A 23682-nucleotide genomic window follows, 5' to 3' on the forward strand; every position below is an offset into this window, starting at 1 on the left:
AGTACATTCCATGGAATTAAATAGGACTTATTTCTGACATGCATTAGATTGCACTGCAAGAGTAGTTTTTATTCCACTAGCAAACCAGTGAACAAATTGTTTTTAAAAAAGAATGTTTTGCTCCTTATGATTATTGGGAATGATCCAGCTTTTAAGGATGAATTGGAATGCATTTCAGCTGCCACGGTCTTGGTTTCTTAGTTCATGGATGAAAGCCATAGCAGTTTCACTCTGAAATTGGAAATTCATATACAATCTGTATACTCGCCCCACTTTTGATCCTCCGCAGCTGGTATTTGGAGGCCTACAGCCAATGGAGGTATGACATAGCTATCGTGGCTTGATAGCCTATACAGTGGTACTTCGGGTTACAGACACTTCAGGCTACAGACTCCGCTAATCCAGAAATAGTACCTTGGGTTAAGAACTCCTGCTTCAGGATAGAAATTGTGTGGCGGCAGTGCAGCAGCAGTGGGAGGCCCCATTAGCTAAAGTGGTACCTCAGGTTAAGAACAGTTTCAGTTTAAGAACGGACCTCCAGAATGAATTAAGTTCTTAACCTGAGGTACCACTGAACTCCATTAGCCTAATCCTCTTTCAAGACCATCTAAATTTGTGGACAAGAGTTCCCCTCATCAGATGCAGAACTCTTGCCGAGTGCTACTCAAGCTTTCTGATGTGTTCAACTGGCAATTCTTGCCCCCCAGTGTGCCAGGGACTGGCGCCTTATTTGGTCCCTGAAGTGTCCCATCCAACCTGGACTGCAGTGGAGCCACTGTGGACCAGCAGCCAATGGCTTGTGGACTTGCACTGCTCCATGGATAACCATTTTGAGTATACTTCCAGTCCATGAAAGCTTATGTCCAACAATATCTAATATCAAGCCATTCATTTTCAAACAATAATTCAAGAATACAGTCTCGTCAATTTACAAGGAATGTGATGCAGAACATCTGACTGACCTTTAAAAAGAAAGTAGACTGCTATTGCTAGTGGTGATGTGTTTGAGCTTATTCCATGGTTAGCTTTAAACTTCTGCCTTGCTGGTCTCTAGAAAGGGAGATCAACAAAATGGCTTGGGTTGCTTGGATTCAACACAGATAATGGTAATTTCATCACTTACTTGACACCTGGATTATGGAAGCACTGGACTAGGTAATGCCGATGGTACTTTTGCCTCATCTTTTTGCCTTGTTGTCTCACTGTTCATCATCCCGAAAATTCAACTCACTGATGGAAATGCACCAGTGATGCACCTTACTAAATGCTGGCCAAACTCAATTATTGACAGTATATGGAGAACACTGCCAGGTGTGTCCAAGTGTAAACATGGGAAAATATCAGGTGTTCAACTGATTAAATTATCAAGGCCACATTGCTAGCCTTAAATAATCAGAAATTATATAAAGAAAACAAATACAGGAGGTTGAGACATTAAAAGCTTGCGTGGCTATGTAGACTCAGCTTCCTTTCCTTCCATGCATATTTATGTGAGAAGCAGCATGTCTATCTGTGCCGAAGAGACTTCATTCCTCTGATTTTTACTCAGAAGTGTAGGTGAGTGGTGTTCAACCCAGGGATCAGATCTGAAACCTGGAGGTGCTTATTGAGCCAGGGTTGTCACCAGAAGATCAGGTAGCCTTTGTGGCTTGAAGTACCTTTTGGCCTGGCCATTCCCAAATCGGCTTTGCCTGATAAACCAACTGCAACCATTTGGGAATGGCCAGGCCATAGTTACCCATGCTCTGATAACAACCTCTTTGGACATTTGCAATGAGTTACATGTAAGGTTACCTTTGAAAATGGCTGCAAGATTGCTACCTCAGAGTGAGCATTTCAGTCATATTACACCAGTGCTTAGTCAGATGTTATGGCTCCAAGTCCACTTCTTGTCTTGACCCATTTAAAAAACTTGGCCTTAAAAGTCCTAAAGAGGGTAAGACCATCTTCTACCACAAAAACCAGCCAAATTGTAAGATTTTCTTCAGAAGCCCTACGCCAATGAGCCCCACCAAGCATAGTGAGGTGAATGGCCATGGCCATTATTAGAGGTACTTCAGAGGGCCCTTGCCTCAGGTTTTTCACCAGTGGACTCTGAATATCCTATGCCTTCCTCCTACCTTAAAAAAAAACACACAAAACTTTTATAAACTTGTTTACAGGACAGCTGGGTGCACTGCAAATCACAGTGCTGATGGGACACCCACCATCTTTATTTGCAGAAATCTCAATCCACAACCTGTGTACTAGGCCTGGAAATTTTACATCCAAGTGTGGAACTAGACCACTACAAGTAACTCTGGCGCAGTGTTTCCAACTTTGTAGCTTAACTTTATTTTAGGAAAGTAGGACTCTAGGAAGTTTTTATGGAGCCAGGCCATTGGCCTATCTAACCCTGACTAACAGCAGCTGTCCAAGGTTTGGGACCTTAGGTAGATTCCTGGTCCTACCTTTGTTGAGTTTTGAATCAGGGGCCTTCTGCATGCAACACATAAGCTATGACCCTTCCTTGGTGTGAAACATTGCTTATCTAAATGATAACTCCCCCCAACCTAGAAAATTAAGTTCAGAGCTGAAAACTAACTGCACCAGTGAATGTTACTGGTAAGTGAGGGATTATCCAGTATACCTGAAGGAGCGTCTCCACCCCCATCATTCTGCCCAGACACTGAGGTCCTCCTCCGAGGGCCTTCTGGCGGTTCCTCACTGCAAGAAGCAAAGTTACAGGGAACCAGGCAGAGGACCTTCTCAGTACTGGAACCCTCCCTGTGGAACGCCCTCCTACCAGATGTCAACGGGAAAAACTACCAGAGTTTTAGAAGACATCTGAAGGCAGCCCTGTTTAGGGAAGCTGTTAATATCTGAAGTACTATTGTATTTTAATATTTTGTTGGAAGCCGTCCAGAGTGGCTGGGGAAACCCAGCCAGATGGGCCGGGTATAAATAATAAATTATTATATATTATTATTATTCCAACCTAGAAGCCAAAAAAGGAAAATCCAAAGAAGGCAGCTGCTCAAGAGCTATAATCAATGTGGAAGAGCAACAAAGATCTATTCTGCATGGCTTTCCATAGTTCTGGTGTGTATCTATCTGACAAGAGCATCTAGTGGATTACACACAAAAAAGGACTTATGCCAGGAATGCGATGCTATTGCAAAACAATCAAATGCCATCTTGAGGCTGCAATCATAGAATCGGCCGCAGCATCTTAGTGAAACAAGAAGTGACGGTGCTTCTTTGCTTTGCATTGTTCAGACCACCGCAGGAGAACTTTGTCCTTTCAAGTTGGGTCCTGTGTTTGCTAAAGATACGGGCCACCTGAAGAAGATCCAGAGGAAAGCAATGAAGAGGCAAAAAGGATTAGAGCTGCGATTAAAGGTTCAAGGATCTATCTATCTTTAGCCTAGTGTGACATAGCTGCCATCATATATCACAAGAACTGCTCTTGCAATATATACCAGTGGCTTTATACTATTTGCAGATTATAATACTATTTGAACTATTTGTGGTTTGCTATGGGGGGGGTAGCAGTTATCCCTTGTTTCCCAATGCAGTATACACTCCAACTTTAAAAAAATACTGAAAAAGGAAGAACTATATGTTTATTTGTGGTTGAAAGGACCTATACCGGCTAGGTTTAAAAACTCTGGTCACCTCCACCTCTTGTGTGTAAACCACAGAACCTACCACCCCTGGTGTTGTAAAGGAGGTCGACTGCTGCTATGTATGCATGTACAATTTCCTTTACAGGAACCCTGTCCTACACAAGGTGCCAAGGTAAGGAATGTGTGGCCCTCCAGATATTTGCTGAATTGAAACTCCCCGCATTCCTTGCCACTGGCCATGCTGAATGGGACTGATGGGAATTAGAGTCCAATAGTATTTGAAGGGCCACTGGTAAACCACCATGGGGTAAGTTATCCGTCACATAGTCTTGTCCATCTGGGTGCATGTGGAGAACTGTTGTGTTGTAATGGCTAGAGTGCCAGTTTAAGGCCAGTGAGACCCACCTCTCCACACTTGTGCCAGTCACCATCTTGCAGCCACTGTTGTGAGGATGAAATGGGAATGGGAAGGACCATGTGGGCCACACCTGAACCCCCATGGAGGAAGGTCAGGATAAATGGAATCAATAAACAAGTGTATGTGCAGAGTAGCTGCATCTTCCCTCTTGCTCAGATATTTAACTGCTAGAGACCTAAGGTAGGAAACTAAAATCTGATGAACACTTGTGTACACTGGCAATATTTTCTAAAGGCATTCCAAAAATATTGCTCCCCCGCTGCAAGGGACAAGAGAGATAAAATAAGCAGAGTGGTCTACTAGGAGCAGGGTCAGAAAATAGGAACTATCTCTGGTGAACATGGACTGGTGGGGCATGTTAGTTATGCTCATCCAAGTTCTCTTGAGTGCTGATATGTTCTATGGATGCAGCACTAACCCCACCTTGATTTCCTTTGGAAGGAGGCCACTGGAGGCTTCTTGGTGTTTTGTAATATCTGCATTTATTTCTAAATATACAAGTTGAGCATAGATGGAGGCACAGCTTAAACAACAGGCAGCCCAAGTCCACTGTTTTCCACATCAGATCTCCAATACCCTAAGATGCTTCCAGGATCCAAACTCAATTCTCTGTTTGTTTCCCTCTGTCTCACTCAAACTAGTTTGTTGTTCATTTCATACACAGACACCTAAGACCTCTGCCTGGCTAGACTGTGTATGTGGGGTTTTTTTGGGGGGGTGTCTCTGCAGATTAGTTATCTTTTCTGACCATCACCTAGCCTTTTTAGCTTCCATGGAGACAGAACACTGGGGCAGCATAGGCTATCAACACTCCTCGGTCAAGCCCAGTATTGCCTCATACCAATAGCCCTACTTACAGAAACTGATAGGAGACCCACAACAATCTGAATTAGTATTTGGTAGCTATGCATGAACTGTGCTTCAGGGAAATTTACCTGCTGTTACTAATCTCCTTTGATAAGCTTCCAAGCAACAATGGGGCTTCCCAGAATGCAGTTTGAAAACAACAGACACCTTAAAATTGAATTAGTGGTTGAGATGCAACCTAGACCGCAGCTCATAAAGTCATATATTCTTGACACACAGAAAGGCTTCTGATGGCAGGGGAGCTATGAGCCTGCAGCCACCTGCCAGAGTTTCATTTATTAGTTCTGTAATTGACAAGAGTTTATGGGTGAAAATCTCAAGCATTGCTACTGGGACTGATCATAGTTTGGGTTGATTTAGGATATGAACAATTTGGCAGCACTCAATCATTACTGTTTTTTTCTTTATGCAGGAAGTGGGATAGCAGCTCTGCTCCAAGACTTCTAAAACTCTGTAGCCAAGTGGGCAAGTCCCCTTTCCTCTGCCCCCATTGTAGAAGGGAGTGGTTTTCATTGGGACTGTTGTGTATAGTGAGGAAAGGGTTAAATACTCCCTGCTCTTCACAGCATTCCCGATCATGGTTGTCCCTTTCTACAATGGGGCGGGTATAGAAGCAATGCTATTTGGAAAGGAAAGTGTTAAAGCTTGAAGAAAGCTTCCACTTGGTTCCAATGAGAGAACATTTTCAAGCTAAATTAGTTTCATGTTATTATTACTGAATTTGTATCCCACCCTTCCTCCAAAGGAGCCTAGGGTGGCAAGCATATCAATACTAAAACAATATAATGAAAATGTTTTAAGAAGAGGAGATTGCTGTTGTTGTCTAAATTGCCATGCAGGGCAGGGGACATTTTTGCAGCTGAGAAGGGAAGTGTTAATCCTTCCCTCAAGAATGCATGTGCTTTAAAAAATGTAGATATGTAGGAATGTGTGTGTTTGTGTACAAACAACTGTGTGTGAGGGGGGGAGAGCTTCACCCACATTTTTCATTAGCCCCAGCCAGGGTTTTTTTCTGGGGGGACCCAGGGGGATGCATATCCCTAAACATTTTGTGAATCTAAGTTTGGCCTCATTGAGAGGCAGCATTTCAATACTGAGTAGGAAAATGAGAGTACCCCTAAACATTTTTTCAGAAAAAAGCACTGGCCCTAGCCACCACTGGCACGCATGTCATAAAGCCTTTGTCTCACTGCCCCACAGTCTGGCAGGTGAGGTGGCTCTCAGTTTAATCCCAACGGCATTTTGTGTGTCTCAGTAAAACAACCTCTCTGCTTTCTCCTAAATATTTATCTGCGAGAGTTCGTGCTGTTAGACCCAGGAATGTCTTGAGATGGAAGAGGGATATGGAGCTGGGCCCAGCATTTTTTTCTTCTTCTTCTTCTGGCAGATTACTTCCAAATAAAACATTTGCAGACATAAATATTAGAGAATTGGGAAAGGGAGCCACATCTGTCATCTGCTATACCCAGTTCAGTTTAAAACTCCAAATTATAGAGAGGATTTAAAATAAAAATGAAACAATACAAGAAGCCTGCAAGCTCCAACACAAGCTCAGATCCGCCAGAAAGATGAATGTGAATCACCAAGTAGAAAGATGCTACCTTTTATGGAAGAAAATTTTGCTGTGGTTGGCTTTGTTGAAATGATTTTTTAAAAAAGAAAAGAAAAGAACAACAACTCATATTAGGCCTTTGCTCCTTTGTTAGTGAGCTGGTGGGAAGGTCTCTAGTTGCAAATTACCATAGCTTTGCATTTCCGTCTTCGACCAAAACCACAGTAATGTATGGTGAAGGCTTTCATAGTAGTGCTGGGATTTTCTTTAGATTAAAAAAAAATAACAAGAAAAACTGAAGAAAAAAATTGCCTTGGTAACTTTCAGTTCTGTTTGAAATCACCCTAGCTCATGCTTTTAGTGCTCAGTTTTCAGGCTGAAAGTAGTAGCTCTAAAGAGATTTGGGTTGTTGTTCGGGTTGTTGTTGTTTATCGGAGACTGGATGCTTCTGAGTCATCGGTTTAAATACTGGACAATGGAAAATAACACTGTTATCATTCACTCAAGCAGTTTGTCAGCTGTTTGCAATGCCCTATTAGAGCTCATCCAATTGACCCATATTTTGATGGTATTATGTATCGATTAATTCCACTCGGTCTGAGAGCTTTGCTTGTTGTTCCAGTCTTACCCACTTAAGGGTGGCACCTCAGAAATAAACAGGGTTCACTCAAAACGGCATTAATGCAGAAGGGCACCCATCCCTTTGGTGTTGTCCTCTTTGGGGCAGACATTTCTGGTGTCCCACCACCTGCATCAGGCCTGGGAGAATGTTATGTACTGAGCGGAATAGGATCCAAAATGCAGCAGTCTGATTGGTCCTAGAACAATAGGATTCAGAATGCAGCAGCCTGATTGGTCCTAGAACAATAGGCTCCAGAATGCAGCAGTCTGATTGGTCCACAGGAGCCACCCAATCCAGCTCCAGGTGGAAGTGAATCCACAACCTGATTGGCCTACAGGAGAATCCCGGAATTAGCCAATCACGTGGGACCCATTGTGTAAATAATGTATATAAAGCAGACATTCTGGGGGAACTTCCATTCCTCCTCACCATTATGAGCTGAATAAAGAGCATGAAATCCACTCTCGACTCCGAGTATATTTCAGAGAAATACCACATCGACTCTTAAGATGACTTCAGAGGGGCAGGGTTCTCCCCTCATCCAGCCGTAATAGTGAAATGGAGAGGTTTCATATCACAATGGCAAAGATCAAATACCCCATGCATCACATGTTGCTTCTGAGACATTCATACATTCTTCCTGCTCCTGCCCTTCTATTTGCATCAGTGTTCAAAAGAGCAAGGCTCTCCTGAGTTGCTGCAATGAAGGTTCAATACTTTTGTACTAAAGAAAGTCAAACTGTGGAGTTTGTTTAGGACTCTAGGTCATTGATCAGAATGCTGAGATTACTAGTCAGATAAATTAGTCTGGGAGCAAACTAGAGATTATGTACTAATGAAAACCATCAGCCTGCGTATGCCTCCAGAGAACAGAATAAATATGTTGCTGACAGAGAGTACGGCTAGTGAGTTATGATGGAGATGAAGAAATCACTAAAACTGTTGGCCCAGCTGCAGTAACAAAAGCACAAGCCAGATGTAAAGTATGTTAAAGAAGAAGAGAATAAAAACTGGAGGAGGTTCTGAAAAAGACACCAGAGAACTGACGTCAGTGGGATTCTTCTATTGGCCCTTTCACACATATCAACCAGTTTGTAAAATCCCTCTTCAGAACATTTTTTTTCCAGTTCTAAAAAATAACAGTCAAATATATACATAAATTAACAAAAGTCAGACGTTGAGACACTGGATGGAAGACCTATACAGTGGTACGTCAGGCTACATATGCTTCAGGTTTCAGACGCTTTAGGTTACAGACTCCGCTAACCCAGAAATAGTACCTCAGGTTAAGAACTTTGCTTCAGGATAAGAACAGAAATTGTGCTTCGGCGGCGCAGCAGCAGCGGGAGGCCCCATTAGCTAAAGTGGTGCTTCAGGTTAAGAACAGTTTCATGTTGAGAACGGACCTCCAGAACGAATTAAGTACTTAACCCGAGGTACCACTGTACTCTCTTTGGGAAGGCAAGAGAAGAAGGCAGGAGCACACATCTATAATTTGCTTGTTTCAGGCAGAGCAGGGTGTCGATTGTCTAGAATGACACACCAGGGCATTAATTTGCTCATAGGTCACTATTTCTGTGAGCACATTTGTGCACTTTCACTTGCACATGAACACTTTCAGTTTTAAGTCTCCAGAATCTATCTCAGTGCTTCCCATCCACACTAGTGACCGGCACTTGATGGGATGTTTTCATGTTGTCTGTAGTTGTCCCCATCCCTCAATGATTACTTCCTCACACACCATGAGCTCCAGAAATTTGAGGTCCTTTTAGGTATGCATGTAGCTATTTGTTTGCAGATGTGCACATACCTTTTTTAAAAAAACAATAACCAGCAAACAAATCAGCAGAGTCACTCAATAAAGACTGAATACAGTCTAACCTCATGAATAAAAAAGGTAAAGAACCCCTGACAGTTAAGTCCAACACTGGGGTTGTGGCGCTCATCTTGCTTTACTGGCCAAGGGAGCTGAGGTTTGTCCACAGACAGTTTTTCTGGGTCATGTGGCCAGCATGACTAAGCTGCTTCTGGCAAACCAGAGCAGTGCATGGAAATGCTGTTTACCTTCCCGACGGAGCAGTACCTATTTATCTACTTGCACTTTTTGGTGTGCTTTCAAACTGCTAGGTTGGCAGGAGCAGGGACCGAGCAACGGGAGCTCACCCTGCCACGGGGATTCGAACCGCCAGCCTTCTGATCGGCAAGCCCTAGGCTCTGTGGTTTAGACCACAGTGCCACCCGCGTCCCTATGAAACACAGGTGTTCACAAAATGGTACAGTCATGACTATTTGTGACATCACTAATGATGCCACAGATAATATACAGTAAGTGTCTATGGCCATCCTTCAGACAACAGTGTTCCATACTACAATTGCAATAGCAATGGGTGTGCTGTCTGGAGGAAGCAGTGCTTTTACTACATGCAAAATATAGAAAATATTCTCGAATAATATGTGAATGGTTGCAACAAAAGTATACCCTCAAGGAAATGCATACATACTGCCACTGCACCAAGAAAGCAGCAAGTGCACCTTTGTGGCACTAGAAAGTGATGGTGTAGAAAGCCTCCTATTATTTTTATTGTCACTATCAATTGGCTTTGGACAGCAATTCTGCAGAAAAGCTTCAGACTATTGCAAAAAAGGGGGGGGGGGAGAATAAGCATTAGAGAAGATTTGATCCATTTTCTATTTTGGTTAGAGGTCTTAAGCAAGGCAAACCTTCCGAGCTGGTCATATTGATTCCCACATACCACCTGTCTCTGATTCAGTGGGTACACTCTTCAAAGGATTGTTGTAGTCCCACACAAAATTGCATTCTCTAACCCACATGGCAATTCATTTCATAGCAGAAGCTCAATGGATGACCTACCATGACCCGGGTCAGGTGGAGCATCTCACAGCATAAAGAGATGGGGCCAAATCAGGGCGTGAGATCTTTCCAGATGCATGTCCACAAATAGCCAAAGAGGAAGTCCAGGAAGGCAGCTGGTCCCTGAGTGCCACAGTCCCTGGAGACTTTGGCCATTGGGTCAGAAGACTCAAAGCAGAAGAAGAGTCTTCTATATCCTCCCTGTTTATTGTTCCACCCTAGTCAACTCAGAGTTGCAAAAGTATTCCACTCGCTAGCTTATGGACAGAGAGACAGAGAGACAAAGAGACAGAATAGGTTTGTAACAAGTCACTACAGTTACTACTAAATGAAGATTTTTATTCAACTTAGACCATCCTTCAGGACTATTGGAGGATGAACATCAAAACTAAGATGTTAAGAACAACCAATGAAGAGGGGGGGCTATGGGGGAAGTTGCTTTTTGTAACCATCTGCAAGCCTTCTTTACACGGTTTACACAAAACACTTCTCCTCCGAGCCTGTTACATTAAAAGGGAGCGTGGGCTTTGCCAGAACACCTGGAATGACTCATTATTTAAACAGAGGCATGGCATCTTTTTCAGCATGAAAAGAGTAACATGTCACATCAGGGCATGATTCAGGTCAGAAGGACTTGTGATGCTCAGCTTGGTAAATATTATTGTTATGTGAAGATGAAAAATGTCATTGAAGAAGGGCAAGTTATTATTACAGCCCTGTTTACAAATCCATGAAAAGGACTCTTTCGCTGTGTTTCAAGCCTACAACAGCTTATGCTTTCAAAATGAAAATAAAAGAACGAAGCAAACAAGGAGTAAACAAACAAGGACTCTTTCTTTCTGCTACAGTTGTGCAAAAAGTACAACACTGAATAGCCCCAGAAGGGCATCCAGTGTACATTCCCAGTGCCACATTCGATGACTGGGGCTCAAGACTTTTCTTTTGCTCATGGTGACACTCAGAAGCTGCGTCAGGTTTTTTGGCACTTCCAGTATCCCCCACCAGAGCAAATGGCTCATTTGGCTTAGGGATGACCCTGTACATATCCCACAAAAAATTAGTTTTGCTCATTCCCTCAGCAGAAGAAAGTCCAGGGCAGCTCTCGAGAGGCAATTCCATTGTGAGAACAGAATATTTCCAGAATGTAGTACTTTTGCAATATCAGTGTATGAACAAGCATACAAGTAAAGTAAGCAGGAACGCAGAGTGGAAATGCTAGACCTAACACACCCGCCACCACCAATTAGCCAAAGCCACAGCAACTCCTGGCGGCAGCAGCAGCAGCAGCAGCAGCAGCAGCACCAGACTTTCTTGCTAGCAAGCTCCAGAAACTCACACTTTTTGGCCAAATTAAAACGGTTCCCTTTCTCCGGCTGATCAAATATGATCCTTGGGGTTCTTTTTGCAGACAAACTCAACACCCCTAGTAGCTTGCCCTAGACTTTTTCAAGACCCTGAGAAACCCAGGGTCTGAATGCTTACTTGTGGCCTCCCTTCCTTTGTTTCTTGGTGGGACTGTCCTGTACTGTCAGTGCTGCGATGGGCCCTTCTGTGTGTGAGGCCTGGGGCAACTGCCTCCACTACTTCAAAGGACCTGTAGTGGCTTCTTTTTTTAATTACAAAGTGCAGTTTGATGGCTTGTTACAGACCAGGCCACCCCAAGGCCAAGAAAAGCCACTACAATTATCAAAGAGCATATTTATAACATTGGCAGTCACCATTAATGGTCTGCAATAGTCAGCCGACAGACATGACTGCAAAGACATGAGGGTTCCCTGGACGTTATCGTAAACAAATCTTGAGATAAAGTTGTTGATTCAAGTAAGCACAGGTTAAACAAACTTGATCCAAGGATAATCTCAGCTAGTGGCAGCCATGTGGAAAAGCCAGCTCATGCTGACATTATCACATGGCAGCCTGTGCAGGATTCAGGCCAGCTGGCGCTCACACTGAAAAAAACAAAACCTTGACCCAACTTGATCTGACGTCTTTAGATGCCTGTGGGTTCTTATGGTGTAGCTGATGCATCTGCATGTCCTTGGACCTTGAGTGATTTCTTCCTGTAGCTGCCACAGTTTGAGTTGGTCATCAGAGAAAGACCTTATTCTCAACTACATAGTTCATAGTTAAACATTCAATGTGGTTGGGTTTTTTTTTTACATCTAGATAGAATAGTCAGATTCCACATAGCTCACACCATCCATATAACTTCACCAAACTGCGTATCTGTCTCAAGTGAGGAATTAAAAACTACCAAACTTGCCTTTTTGCTTCCCAGGTGCCAAAGAACACATACATCTATTTGATGCTAGGACTACGCACAACTGCCCTTGGCTCAGAAAGCAGCAGGAAATGGATCTGCGTCACTCTGCACAAGGCAGCTGGTCACTCAGTCCTTCTTCTGCATACAGGGATAGGGAGAAGCAATAATAATCTTTCTGCAGGCCAAGGAAGGGACAGGGAAAGAAATAACATAGAGGGGGGTAAGTATACATTGCAGAGTACATCTGCAAGAAAATGACAAAATAGTGCTGTAATTGCAGTGCGAAGAGATATAATTTTCTCCACCCTGCACCCCTGTTAGTATGTGCTGCACAGCACAGATGTCTCCAAATGGGCCACTTGCCAGCACAGTTTAATTGTGGTAACATCCTGGATGATGGATATCAAATTGGAAGGAATTGATGGCTTTGGTTATAAAAAAATAAATAGATCACAGCTCAAGGATAGCGTTCCTTCTTAGCAAGGAAGATACAGTTTGTTATCTCTTTCATTATCTTCATATAGGGGGCATATTTGAGGAAGGGAACTACAATCTGGATTTCTTTTCAGAGTATAAAATAATAAATCCAAATATTACAAGAAGATAAAGGTTGTGGGGCGAACAGAGGGTTAGCATTCAAGTGGTATTCAGGTGAATATTCTCTTGCTCAGACCCGCAGGAATTCTTGTACTATAGAATAACAGAGAGTTTTGGTTTTTGCTTGTTCTTTAAAAATCCAGTTTCCTTTTTGCCCCTTTAAGTTGTTGTTCCAATGTCTGGGCTGAAAGTTCAGCTTCACTTGGGTTGGAGTCCCCATATTCTCTGGATGAGACTGGGATTTGGAGTTGGAGAAGGAATTGCTCCCAGAGCCAGCTCCAGGAGTAGTAAATGGGAAGCATGTGGGCAAGAGGAGCCCATTGTGCCAGAACCTCTGCAGGTTGAGGAGGTTGTGCTACCTTCCTGTGACTTCAAAGGATCCATCTCAGAAGCCCTACTGGAACCACAGTCTCCCCTACCCTCAGTCAGAGTCAACAAGGCCTAAAGTAAGCAAGACCCCTTTAAATGAAGATGTTTTATTTTTGGAAGACGGAGCTGGTGTCTCAGCGCTGCAGCTGCTACTTAAGGTTCGGTCTGAGAATGCCTCTTGCTGAAACAACATTTGAGCTCTGCTTTTATGTAAATTCTAATTTGAGTCCTGAATGGAGCTGTCCAGGGTACTAACCAAGTCTCGTCTCATCTCCGTATTGAGGCCATTGCTCAAAATGGAACCAAAACTGTCTCCAAGGTGAGAGAGTCCATCAGAAATACACAAGGAGGAACTGTATTTACAAACAAGTGAGCAATTCATATGTGAGGTTATTCCCAGGGAGTTGTTCCAATTAAGGTGATGTAATGCAATTTAATCTGACCTGGATTGTTGTTTATAGGCACTTAATATCAATACAGGTTGGCTTTATGTGACTCCTTGACTAGCACTTTAACACTGGGTAGTCAAGTTTCATGATGGCTGGAGAAGATGGATCAGTCTTATTCCACTTTCTAGCAAGCTAGCCACAAGTGGAAAACAACAGTACCATCTTTGGGAAGACTAGTTGATAACATCCTTTGTGCAAGTTCTTTAAAAGACCTTAAGACCTGTGAGACAGTGAGAGTGAGGCCTTTGTTTTGAAGGCTCTTTGAATTAAGAACATTAGGGGTTCTGGAGATATAATGTAGAATAGTAGATCTGCCTGCTTGTTCAAGTGTCTAAGCTGTGCCTCTACATGTATGCAAGCTGTATATTTAGAAATAAAGTCAAATATTACACAGAGCATCATCAATGTCCAATCAATCAATCTTCTCAACAAAGCCTGCACCCTTGGGGACTTCTTGCTGCTCAGAGAAGAGGGTTGCATGAAACAAAATGTTCATACTAGACTCAGTTGCTATCAGTTCCCTCAAGAGATGACAAAATACAAATAAAAGAGAAAGAGGAATCTTGTGCTTTCTGCAGCTTTCTGTTTTCTGAGGCGTGCTCTGATTATTATCATTCTGCTCAGCTTGTTGATCCAATAAACTTTGCTTTGCCTGGAATCTGTGCAAGGGTTACTGGAATAAGCAGGCAAAAAATAAAACAAATATACAGAAAAATAATGCGCAAGCTCCCTGGAAACCAGACCGAGACATAGTGACCCAAGACTCTTAATGGCAAGGGAACATGGAGGGAAAGGGAAGAGGTGATATATTGTCAGTAGGAAAGATTCTATAAATATTAGGAAAGGCAAAGTACGGAACATAGAGACACAGCATCAAAGATCTTTTGTATCAGGCCCCAGAACTTCGCAAATCACCTCACACAAGTACTCTTAATGAAGCAATTGGTAGAAAAAGCTTCTGCCTGGAAATCCATTTGCTTGACGCAAATGCTTGGAACACAGTTATTGAAAAGGCGTTTGCTACAAGGCCAATCTTTGTGGTGTTGTGTTTTGGAGTTTGTTTTTTAAAAATATTTCCCAAATATGTAGGGTCATGGGAAGATTTACTCAGCTGACTTGAAAAGCACACATCAACATGTTTTCTGCCTATGAAAAAGCAGCTCAGAAAATGCTTCTGGCAAGCACAGAAGAAAAAAAGACGAATAAGAGGGGAATTTTTCATTTAACTATGAGAGCGCCTGCAGATGAGCAAAACTGAATTTTTCTATCTACCTTCTCTAATCACTGAACAACTTGGTGGCCAAGCACTTCATTCTGGTCTGGCTAAAGGCACTGTTATCACCTACAGGTGGAATTGAGTACAAAAGGACACTTTTGGCTGGTGCCTTAATAGTCATGTATGCTAAAAGTGCACTCCATTGCAAAGGCATCCACATACATCCACATTATGAAACAACATCCACCTATAGCATCAGGGGTGCCAACTTGGGCCAGATTGTGGGTGCCCAGTGGCGCATGATGGAATGTGATGGCATGATATCACGTTGCACCGTGATGACATGACGTCACATTGTGTGCGCCACAGTGGTGCCTGGGAACCCCGGAAGTCACATCTGAGCCCCCATGAGACCTCAGACACCTCACAGGGCAAGACACTGGAAGTTGCATTGGAGGCCTCGCAAGGCCTCAGAGCTGGTTTCCGAGGCCTCACAAGCCCTCTGATGTGACTTCCGATGCCACCAGAAGTCACATTGGATGCCCTGTGGTGTGGGTGCTTGGGCCCCCAGGGTTCCCTATAGTTGGTGCCAGTGTATAACATTATACATCACAAATGTAATGATCTCAGACAGGCAAGCAAGCCTCAATAAGAATTAATGACCCTCCAACAGTTTTATGGTACTTTTATTTACAAAAACACATCCAGAGCTCAGCTTCTAGCCTGCTCTCATTGAAGGAGTTGGTCAGTCTCAATCTCCGCCCCTCTCACAGCAGGAAGGACACCAAATTCTGTTGCACTCTGACCTTGTCTAATCTCTGTGACGGGGACTGAGAGGTTGGACTTCCCCCTCCCCACTTCCACTAGACACACTCTCCGTCCTCTGCTGGTTGCCTAGCAACACTCTGACTGCCTCATAACTCTTCCCCTGCTTGAGAGCTATCTGTGTCTGTGACTTCTTCATGAAGGGGGATCGAGCTCCCCCTTCCTGGCTCTGTCAGCCAGCTTTCGTCTGCAGCGCTGGCCTCTCTCTCACTTGGCTCAATTTCTGAGACTGATTCTCCCCTTGCGCTCGGTTGAGCCACATCCCTGAGAACACACATGGCACACAGGTTGGAATCTTGCCAGTTCTCTTCATTGGTCTGGATCTGTAGAACTCCTTGCCAGGGGAGGTCAATTTGCCCTCTCCCCAGACTTTTTCTAATTTAAGGCATTCCCTTCCCAGCAAGCTTTTTCACCTGCCAGTGTGAAGAGTTTTCACTCAACTGCTCTCTTGTTGGCAGCACTTGTATCTCTTCAGTGTTTTAGTAGTTTATTGATTCATGTTTGTGTGCAGGTTGTCTCTATGCGTGTGTATGTGAAGTAGTTTTAAGGCATAATCCTATACTGAAGATACCATAGGATTTTGCACACTCCTGCTGCACTGTTGGAACACTATGTGCCACCATCTTAAAAGATGCTCCAGAAGATCTATTCTGCCATCTCCTGGAGCCTCTTAGCAGATCTCAGGGGGCATGATTTGCAATAGATTTCTTTGTATTCATTTTCTTCAATATGCACAGGTTCTCTTTTCTTGAGACATCCAATATCACTCATGATGTACAGATATAGCCTTTCACCACCATTAGACATGGAGTCTGACAATATGTCATTGTCCCCACCCCCCTAAAAAAAAAGTTCACTTGCAATAAATATGTGGACGAGCCGCCAGTCAAAATGGGCAATGCTGGGCTGGAGAGATAAATAGTCTGCTTTTGTATAAGGCAGCTTAGATGTTCACTTAAGCATGCAAGAGCACAGATGTTTCTTAAGACTTCAAGGAGAAATTAATTTATGAGCATTACCCACAAAGTACAAGTCACCCATTCTACTATGAAAATTATTTTCACAGAATGTTCCTATTTTTTGCAACATTGAACAGAAAAGTACAAAAGTACAGTACATCGTGGGATCAATATGGGAGGCGGGGCATTCAGATTTATTTCCTGCTCTGATTCACAATGGTTTGATGAACAAATACAGCAAAATAGCCAAACAAGTTCCTATACCCGGAACTTGGAGCAGGAAATGTGACAAGTTCTAAACTGAGGACTGACATTTCCTAGCCTGTTGTTGTCGTTGTTTAGTCGTGTCCGACTCTTCGTGACCCCATGGACCAGAGCACGCCAGGCACTCCTGTCTTCCACTGCCTCCCGCAGTTTTCTAGCCTAGCTTTCACCAAACTCACTATTTTTTTCCCAGAGGTTCAAATTCTCCATACCACCAATTTCATGAGGACTTTCCCCAGGAGACTTACTGCTTGATTCTACTGACTATGGGTGCTTCTAGGCAACCTGCTTACTGACCATTCATCCTGATTTGGTTCTAGGGAGAATACACAATGCCAGCTATTTATTGAGCATTCACTCGTATTTATCTGCAGGGAGGTTAGACAACATAGTAGGGGCGCAATCTCCTAGGGGCTGAGCCCCTTTGGGCCCCCCAATATTTTGGGGAGGGGGTCGGGGGGCCCCAAGTCCAAAGGTGGCAGGAAGCAACCCTAGGCCAGTGGCGGCAGCAGCAGCAGCATGGCTTCAAGGGCCGAGCAACCGCGCTTGGCTCCACCCCTGGCTCCTCTGCCAGTGTGGTGTAGTGGTTAAGAGAGGTAGTCTCGTAATCTGGTGAACCGGGTTCGCTTCCCTGCTCCTCCACATGCAGCTGCTGGGTGACCTTGGGCCAGTCACACTTCTCTGAGGTCTCTCAGCCTCACTCACCTCAAAGAGTGTTTGTTGTGGGGGAGGAAGGGAAAGGAGAATGTTAGCCGCTTTGAGACTCCTTCGGGTAGTGATAAAGCAGGATATCAAATCCAAACTCTTCTTCTTCTTCTTCTTCTTCTTCTTCTTCTTCTTCTTCTTCTTCTTCTCCAACGTCCTGACGTCAAGCGCATGACGCCACTCCCTGCACATTGCTGCCCTTCGATTCTTCTTCTGAAGGTGACACCTATGCAACGTTGCATCAGAGCAGGTATTCTCTTACACTTCCCAGTACATGCTTCCTTTACTTTCCTTATTTCAAAAAGAGAAGTGGATTTGTTTTGCAAGACTGCAACTATAATTGCAGGTCCTGAATTTGCTGGTATGTGATTGAATCCCACCTCAGAATAGCAGCAGTCTGTATAAACTACAACTGGGTCTAGGCATATTATGGGTTTCAAAGGTGAGCATGATTTTCATCTCAGAATAAGGCTACAGACCTATGCACATAACCACTGGAATAATACCACTGTATTTAACGAGAATTACTTTTTCGGTGTTGAACTCTTGATCTGTGCAACAAACAGAATTAACATGATCTTTCTCTAACCACTTGAGCTAAAGAAAAATATATAGCTTTTAAACTGATCATGCACAGAGACGACCCTGTACTTCTTCTTTTCTACAGACATGGCAGCATACACACCAGGCAGTTCATTTCTAGTTATTGTCCCATATTACATTTCCTTCTAGCTGAGTCACACTGGATATTTTAAGCAAAGCTCTGTGCTGCAGGCCAACTTGAAAACATTTGAAAAAAAGGCAGTCAGGTCACTCCTGAGGCAGGAGAGCAGCTGGCCCCTTGATGGGAATGGATGTGCAAGAAAGGGATTGTTATGGAAACATCACTTGCACGTTCTGTAACAGCACCAGAGTGATAAAGAGAGAACACATTTTAATTAACTGCCTTCAACATATTCCCGATAACCACTGCTTGTACACACAGTGCAGAACAACATAGCAAGGCTGATGATACTTCAAACTGAGAAACAAAATGTCATAAGATTGGACAAGAAATTAAGTTGTGAGAGGCATCCTTTTCCCAGTGGGCAATCTAGCATCGCACAGGGCACACAACCCCTATGACAGAGCCATGTAGCTGCTCTGGGCATGTGCAGACAATTTGATTCTGCTCTCAGCTGTGCTGGTGTAAATCAGGAGGCATTCAGTGTCTGATGTAGCGTTCCCCATTGTAAATGGATGGGTGTGTGGAGGAATGCATAATGGTAAGGGGGGGGGGAATGACTTCTCTTTTATTTGTTCACACACACACACACACACACATACACACACACACTTTATTGCAACATAATGGTGAAGCATAGGCTCAAATTTAACGAAAGCAATACAGTGAGAAGCTGAAGAAAATGCTGGAAGTGGACAAAATAAATACTTTGTTATAATCCTTTTCAGGTAATTTTACCTGATGGTTTTTTCTGCCCTAGGCTGTGGGGCGGTGTGAAAATAAATGGAACCCAAAGAATTGGGGGCAGGGGCAGGGAAGAGAATTTGGGGGAAATGTTCAGGGCGTTAGAATTTTCCCTCAATAATTTATCGTATGAGGTGGTTAATCTTAGCAAAGTCACTTTACTGAGCAAACCTGAACAAAAGGTGTCTAATTTGAGAAGAAATGTACACAGGTTTGGTTTTGCTTAAGTCGGGTCTTGTACATAGCAGGGAGCAGTTAAACTAACCATACAGGGGGAAAGTTCCCTTAGAACTACACAGCCTATTTAATAAATAAAAGAATAATAAATATTAGGCAATAGAAAACAAGTATGAGGCTGATTTCCACAGATATTAGATTATGCCTGATACAACAAAAGAATACCTTTAGGGTATTATTATTATTATTATTATTATTATTATTATTATTTTATTTCTACCCTACCCATCTGGCTGGGTTTCCCCAGCCACAACTTCTCTCCCTGGCTAATTAACTGATAATGACATGTGTTGGCATGGTAATGCCTTGCATGTTATATGATTTGGTCCTGTTCCAAAGGTACAGTCTTTCAATCATAGGTTAGGCAACCGTCTAAACATGGTCCTGGACATCTCCTTGAGATTTACAGATGCCAAAGTACTATCAAATGATGTCCTAGTCCTTTGGAACTTGACACAGGGACAATATAAGGGCACTCATGGTGGCTACACATCTAGCACTTCAGTACTAGGTCCACCAGCCCCAGCCTCAAATCATACAGTGGGCAGAAGTAATGACTCAGCTAGCAGCCTAGGAGAAGGTGATCTTCTACAAGCACAAGAAAAATGGGACGTTTTCCAATACATAGACACCATATACAGATCTATTTGCATAAGTAAATGAACTTTCGGTTGGTCTGGACCACCAGCTGCATCAGCCATTCCAAATAAATGCACCAAAAATATTGCTTTGTTTTCTTATGTTTTACTTACCTGTATTCCCCTTTGCATTATTTCTCTTCAAAAATCTGTAGAAACCTATAAATAAACAAGTTGCAGGACATTTGTGGGATGGGAAGTCAGCTCCTTTATGCTCCTTCTTTGCTCCCCGCCCCCCCCCCCCCGCTATTCTGGGGTCGTGGAGCCAATTTGGTCAAAGGCAATGTATGTGTTGCTGTTAAGCTCTCTCTGAATGGAGGAATAGAGGTAAATGTGGCAGTGCAAGTTCTTGGCTCAATGGCCCCCAAATTGGTCTAGATCTTTGCAACAGCTGCCTTTGGCACCTGCTAGTGCGAGCCATGCTGTTAACATGTTGTTCTCCCGTTCCAAAACACCATCTTGAATTTTGAGTACTCCCATTCCCTGATGTTTGCTACACAGTGGCGTAGCGTGGGGGTGCAGGGGGGGCGGCTGCACTGGGCGCAACATCTGGGGGGGGCGCGCTCGCACTCGCAGCTCTCTGCCCCTACCTGGCTCACGGGTTAGGGGGCGCAAATTACTTGCCTTGCCCCGGGTGCTGATAACCCACGCTACGCCACTGTTGCTACAGAGTGTGTCTGTAGAGTATTGGGATACAGTTGCTTCTTTCAGGCTGCAAACATACTACGCCTTTAAAGTGCATACAAAACTCATTTCCGCCCCCTCAAAGAATTCTGGGCACAGTAGTTCATCCCTCACAGAGTTACAGTTCCCAGCAACCCTTGACAAACTACAGAGTGCTCATAATTCTTTGATGAAGGAATTGTGCTTCAAACATGCTTTACAATTATGGTGTATATACTTAGGTTCCAAATGAGCTTGCTGTCTTTCCTTTCCTCTTTCTCTCACAGTACCTGGTAAATTTTAAAAATCACTTTTCAGAAGCCTTGCTAACTATAGGAGCAGGATGGCCTGACCACAACTGTCCTATCAGGAGTTTGTCTTTCTGTGCATGGATATCTTGACCTTTTTACATTACACCCAACTGGGGCATCATGACAATGACAGAAAGGATGACTCAGATGCTGTGAAGTGTAGCGTACAATGTACATAACATGTTATGAAAGAACACAGTGTATGTTGTTTCCTTTTACTTCCCTCCCACCTTCAATTTTCTCCTCCTCCCAACCTGTTTGCTTTTGTCTCTGGGAGAGAAGCTGAGTCATTTCCCAGCTGAGCCTCTGCTCACTGATGTGCCTTCTATGATACCAATGCTTTGAATGATGAAGGGCTGAAGGGAAGTATCCAGAGTGTTCTCTCGTCATGTCTCCCATCACAGCTGAAATCAAGCAATTATGTATTCCACCCTTTCTCTGCACAGAAGAAAACGAAAAGCCTGCAGATATCACAGTTTCTGCCTGCAAACGATGTGGGCGTCGAGAAGGAACAAGCAAACAAATCCACATATTGTGGGCAGCGTTATTACAACCGGATCTTTATGCAAGCAAATTATTTCATTGGAAAAACAGATCCTGAACTCTTTTAAGTTTTGGTTCTTTCAAACCCATTCTTAATTGACAAGCAGAAACAGCAATGGGGATGGCAACACATAGGTATGTTTTGATACTCCTCTCTGCAGTTCTACCTTAGGCCAAGAAGCAATGAAAAATTGTTCCCGTACTTTAATGAGCTTCATCAGAAGTAACTTCAGAGAACCAGTTCTTGACAGCGGGGGAAAGTGCTCAACCACAATGAATTGTTGTCTTAAATTTTAGTGCTTAATTAGCAATCTCAGTACAATAATGAAGTCAGGAACTGGAAGCACCTGGGAGGTAAGAGTATTAAGGGTCAAATGACATGTTACATGTGACAATGGATCTCCCATTGTTGTCTGTAAGTGCAAGGAGAGAGTTGTCACCCCTGGATGAGCCATAAGCCTCTGATTCCCAGTTTTCTCTCTTTTTTAAAAAGTCCCTAGCTCTTGCATAGCCTGAGATTTGAGGCAAAGAGTTGCATCCAAAGGACCATTGAGTAACCATCCCGTCACCACAAGTATTTCCACTTGTCCAATGGGACTTTCCCCTTCTTCCTCCCTGTGCCCCCTAAAACCAGTGACGGAGGAGGGGGGGTGCGGTCCGCCCTGGGTGTCATCACTGGGGTATATGTGACAAAATGACAAAAATATGAGTTGTTTTTTTAAAAAAAATTGGGGTTCACGAAACTTTTTAGTTCAGTCAACAAACGTAACGGAGCATGGCTGGCACTGGGCACCACACTGTGGGGGCTGGCACAGCGGGGTCTGCAGTGTGCCCGAGCCACGTGTCTCTCCTGGGAGTGACGTGGCGGCTTGGGTGCCTGCAGGCTCTGTTCTGCTTGAAACGGCAGCATGGGGCTTGCGTCTGCCCACTGCCTCTTCCTCAGCCACCCTACAGCTGAAGGGGAGGCAGCGGAGAGGCTCCAGGCAATGCGCCCCAACCCCATGGCCGGATCACCCTGCCCCCAGCTGCAGGACATGTGTGCCGCACCGGGCAGCTGACCGGCAAGCTACTCCGCTGTCTAAAACTGTTCTAGCAATAGGTGCAGGGGAAGGAGAGGAAATCCTTGCACTGATGGGGCACATTGGTTGGATACCGCCCTAAACATGCAGCTTCTCAGGGGTTGAATAACTCCAAATCCTCCAACATTTCTCCAGTGAAAAGAGGGACAGTGGGACATTCTAGGATCAAATCAGGCCCAGGTGTTTGGTGATTTTTCTCCCTAGTCAGCTGGTAGCTCAAAGTTAAGCATTAAAAGCATTTAAACAACAACAACAGCAGCATATTTCAGAAATTTGGAATAAAGGACTTTTGACGAAGTACATTTCTGCATAAATTGTGTGAAGAGCTTAAATATTGTCTTTCCCTTTTTTTCAGAGAACCAAACCAAATATTTAGAGCTATGATGCCTTGAAGAAGAAGAAAACTATACAGACAAGGGGGGGGGGGCAAGCTAAATAGACTGAATTAAACTTGTTGAAGGAACAGGGCTTCAGCCTTTACATCCCCAGTTGAAATATCTGTGTCGATAGCAGAGGCAAGAAGCTGAGATCAGCATGACTTTATAAACAAGTGTTGTATATTAATCATTCATATAAGTCAGAAGGAGCCTGTTAAAGTTGTAGTGTGATTCAAGTTTTCAGTATTAACTGCCTATATGACACTATTAATGCACAAAGCACTGACGTTTTGCTCATGTTCATATTGGGGGAAAGTAGGAGCTGATGCTTACCCTGCAGGGGGAACAGTGTCAATGTGAACACACACTTCAAAGCACATTTTTAATAAAGCAGCATTTGAAGGTACACTTGTTTCCCCTGACTTTTTAAGAAATTCTCCTTCATTCCTTTCCTGTTACATCGTTTCTTCTTTCCTGTCCTTGTCCGCTAGATGGTAAATCTGACAAAACAATTGCATTGCATTTTAATGATTGCCAGACATCTTGTTTGGGAAATGCTTTGGAAATAACCATTATGGGGATAGTAATGATTAGAATGCCCTGTTGTGCCTTTCTCTGTACCCCAAAGCATTTCAAGTATTACAGGCACGAAGAGAGCATGTCCACTTTCCTCTTCCTGAGCACCTGACTGCCAAGGCATCTCTGTTCCATAAAAATGCATCAAAACCTGGCTTGCCAGGTGAGCTCTAAGTGACATGAACAGCGGGATGTGCTAATAGA

General features: G+C 43.6%; 1 protein-coding gene across 2 annotated transcripts; it reads left to right on the forward strand.

The window, feature by feature from the left end:
- The first annotated feature begins 210 nt into the window (after window positions 1-210).
- LOC310851087 (uncharacterized protein) lies at window positions 211-23308 on the forward strand. Of its 2 annotated transcripts, none has more exons than XR_014567559.1 (4): window positions 211-319; window positions 2982-3381; window positions 12218-12422; window positions 22881-23308. XR_014567559.1 is itself a non-coding variant. In XM_083753209.1 (4 exons), the coding sequence occupies exons 1-4, from the start codon at window positions 314-316 to the stop codon at window positions 22907-22909; spliced, it is 363 nt and encodes a 120-aa protein (XP_083609335.1). In that variant the 5' UTR covers window positions 211-313; the 3' UTR covers window positions 22910-23308. The 2 variants fall into 2 exon arrangements, 1 of the variants encoding a protein (XP_083609335.1); XM_083753209.1 differs by having other exon boundaries at window positions 3259-3381.
- Window positions 23309-23682: the final 374 nt, after the last annotated feature.

The sequence above is a fragment of the Podarcis gaigeae genome (genome assembly GCF_964106915.1).
Source record: "Podarcis gaigeae genome assembly, chromosome: 1".
NCBI lineage: Eukaryota > Metazoa > Chordata > Lepidosauria > Squamata > Lacertidae > Podarcis > Podarcis gaigeae.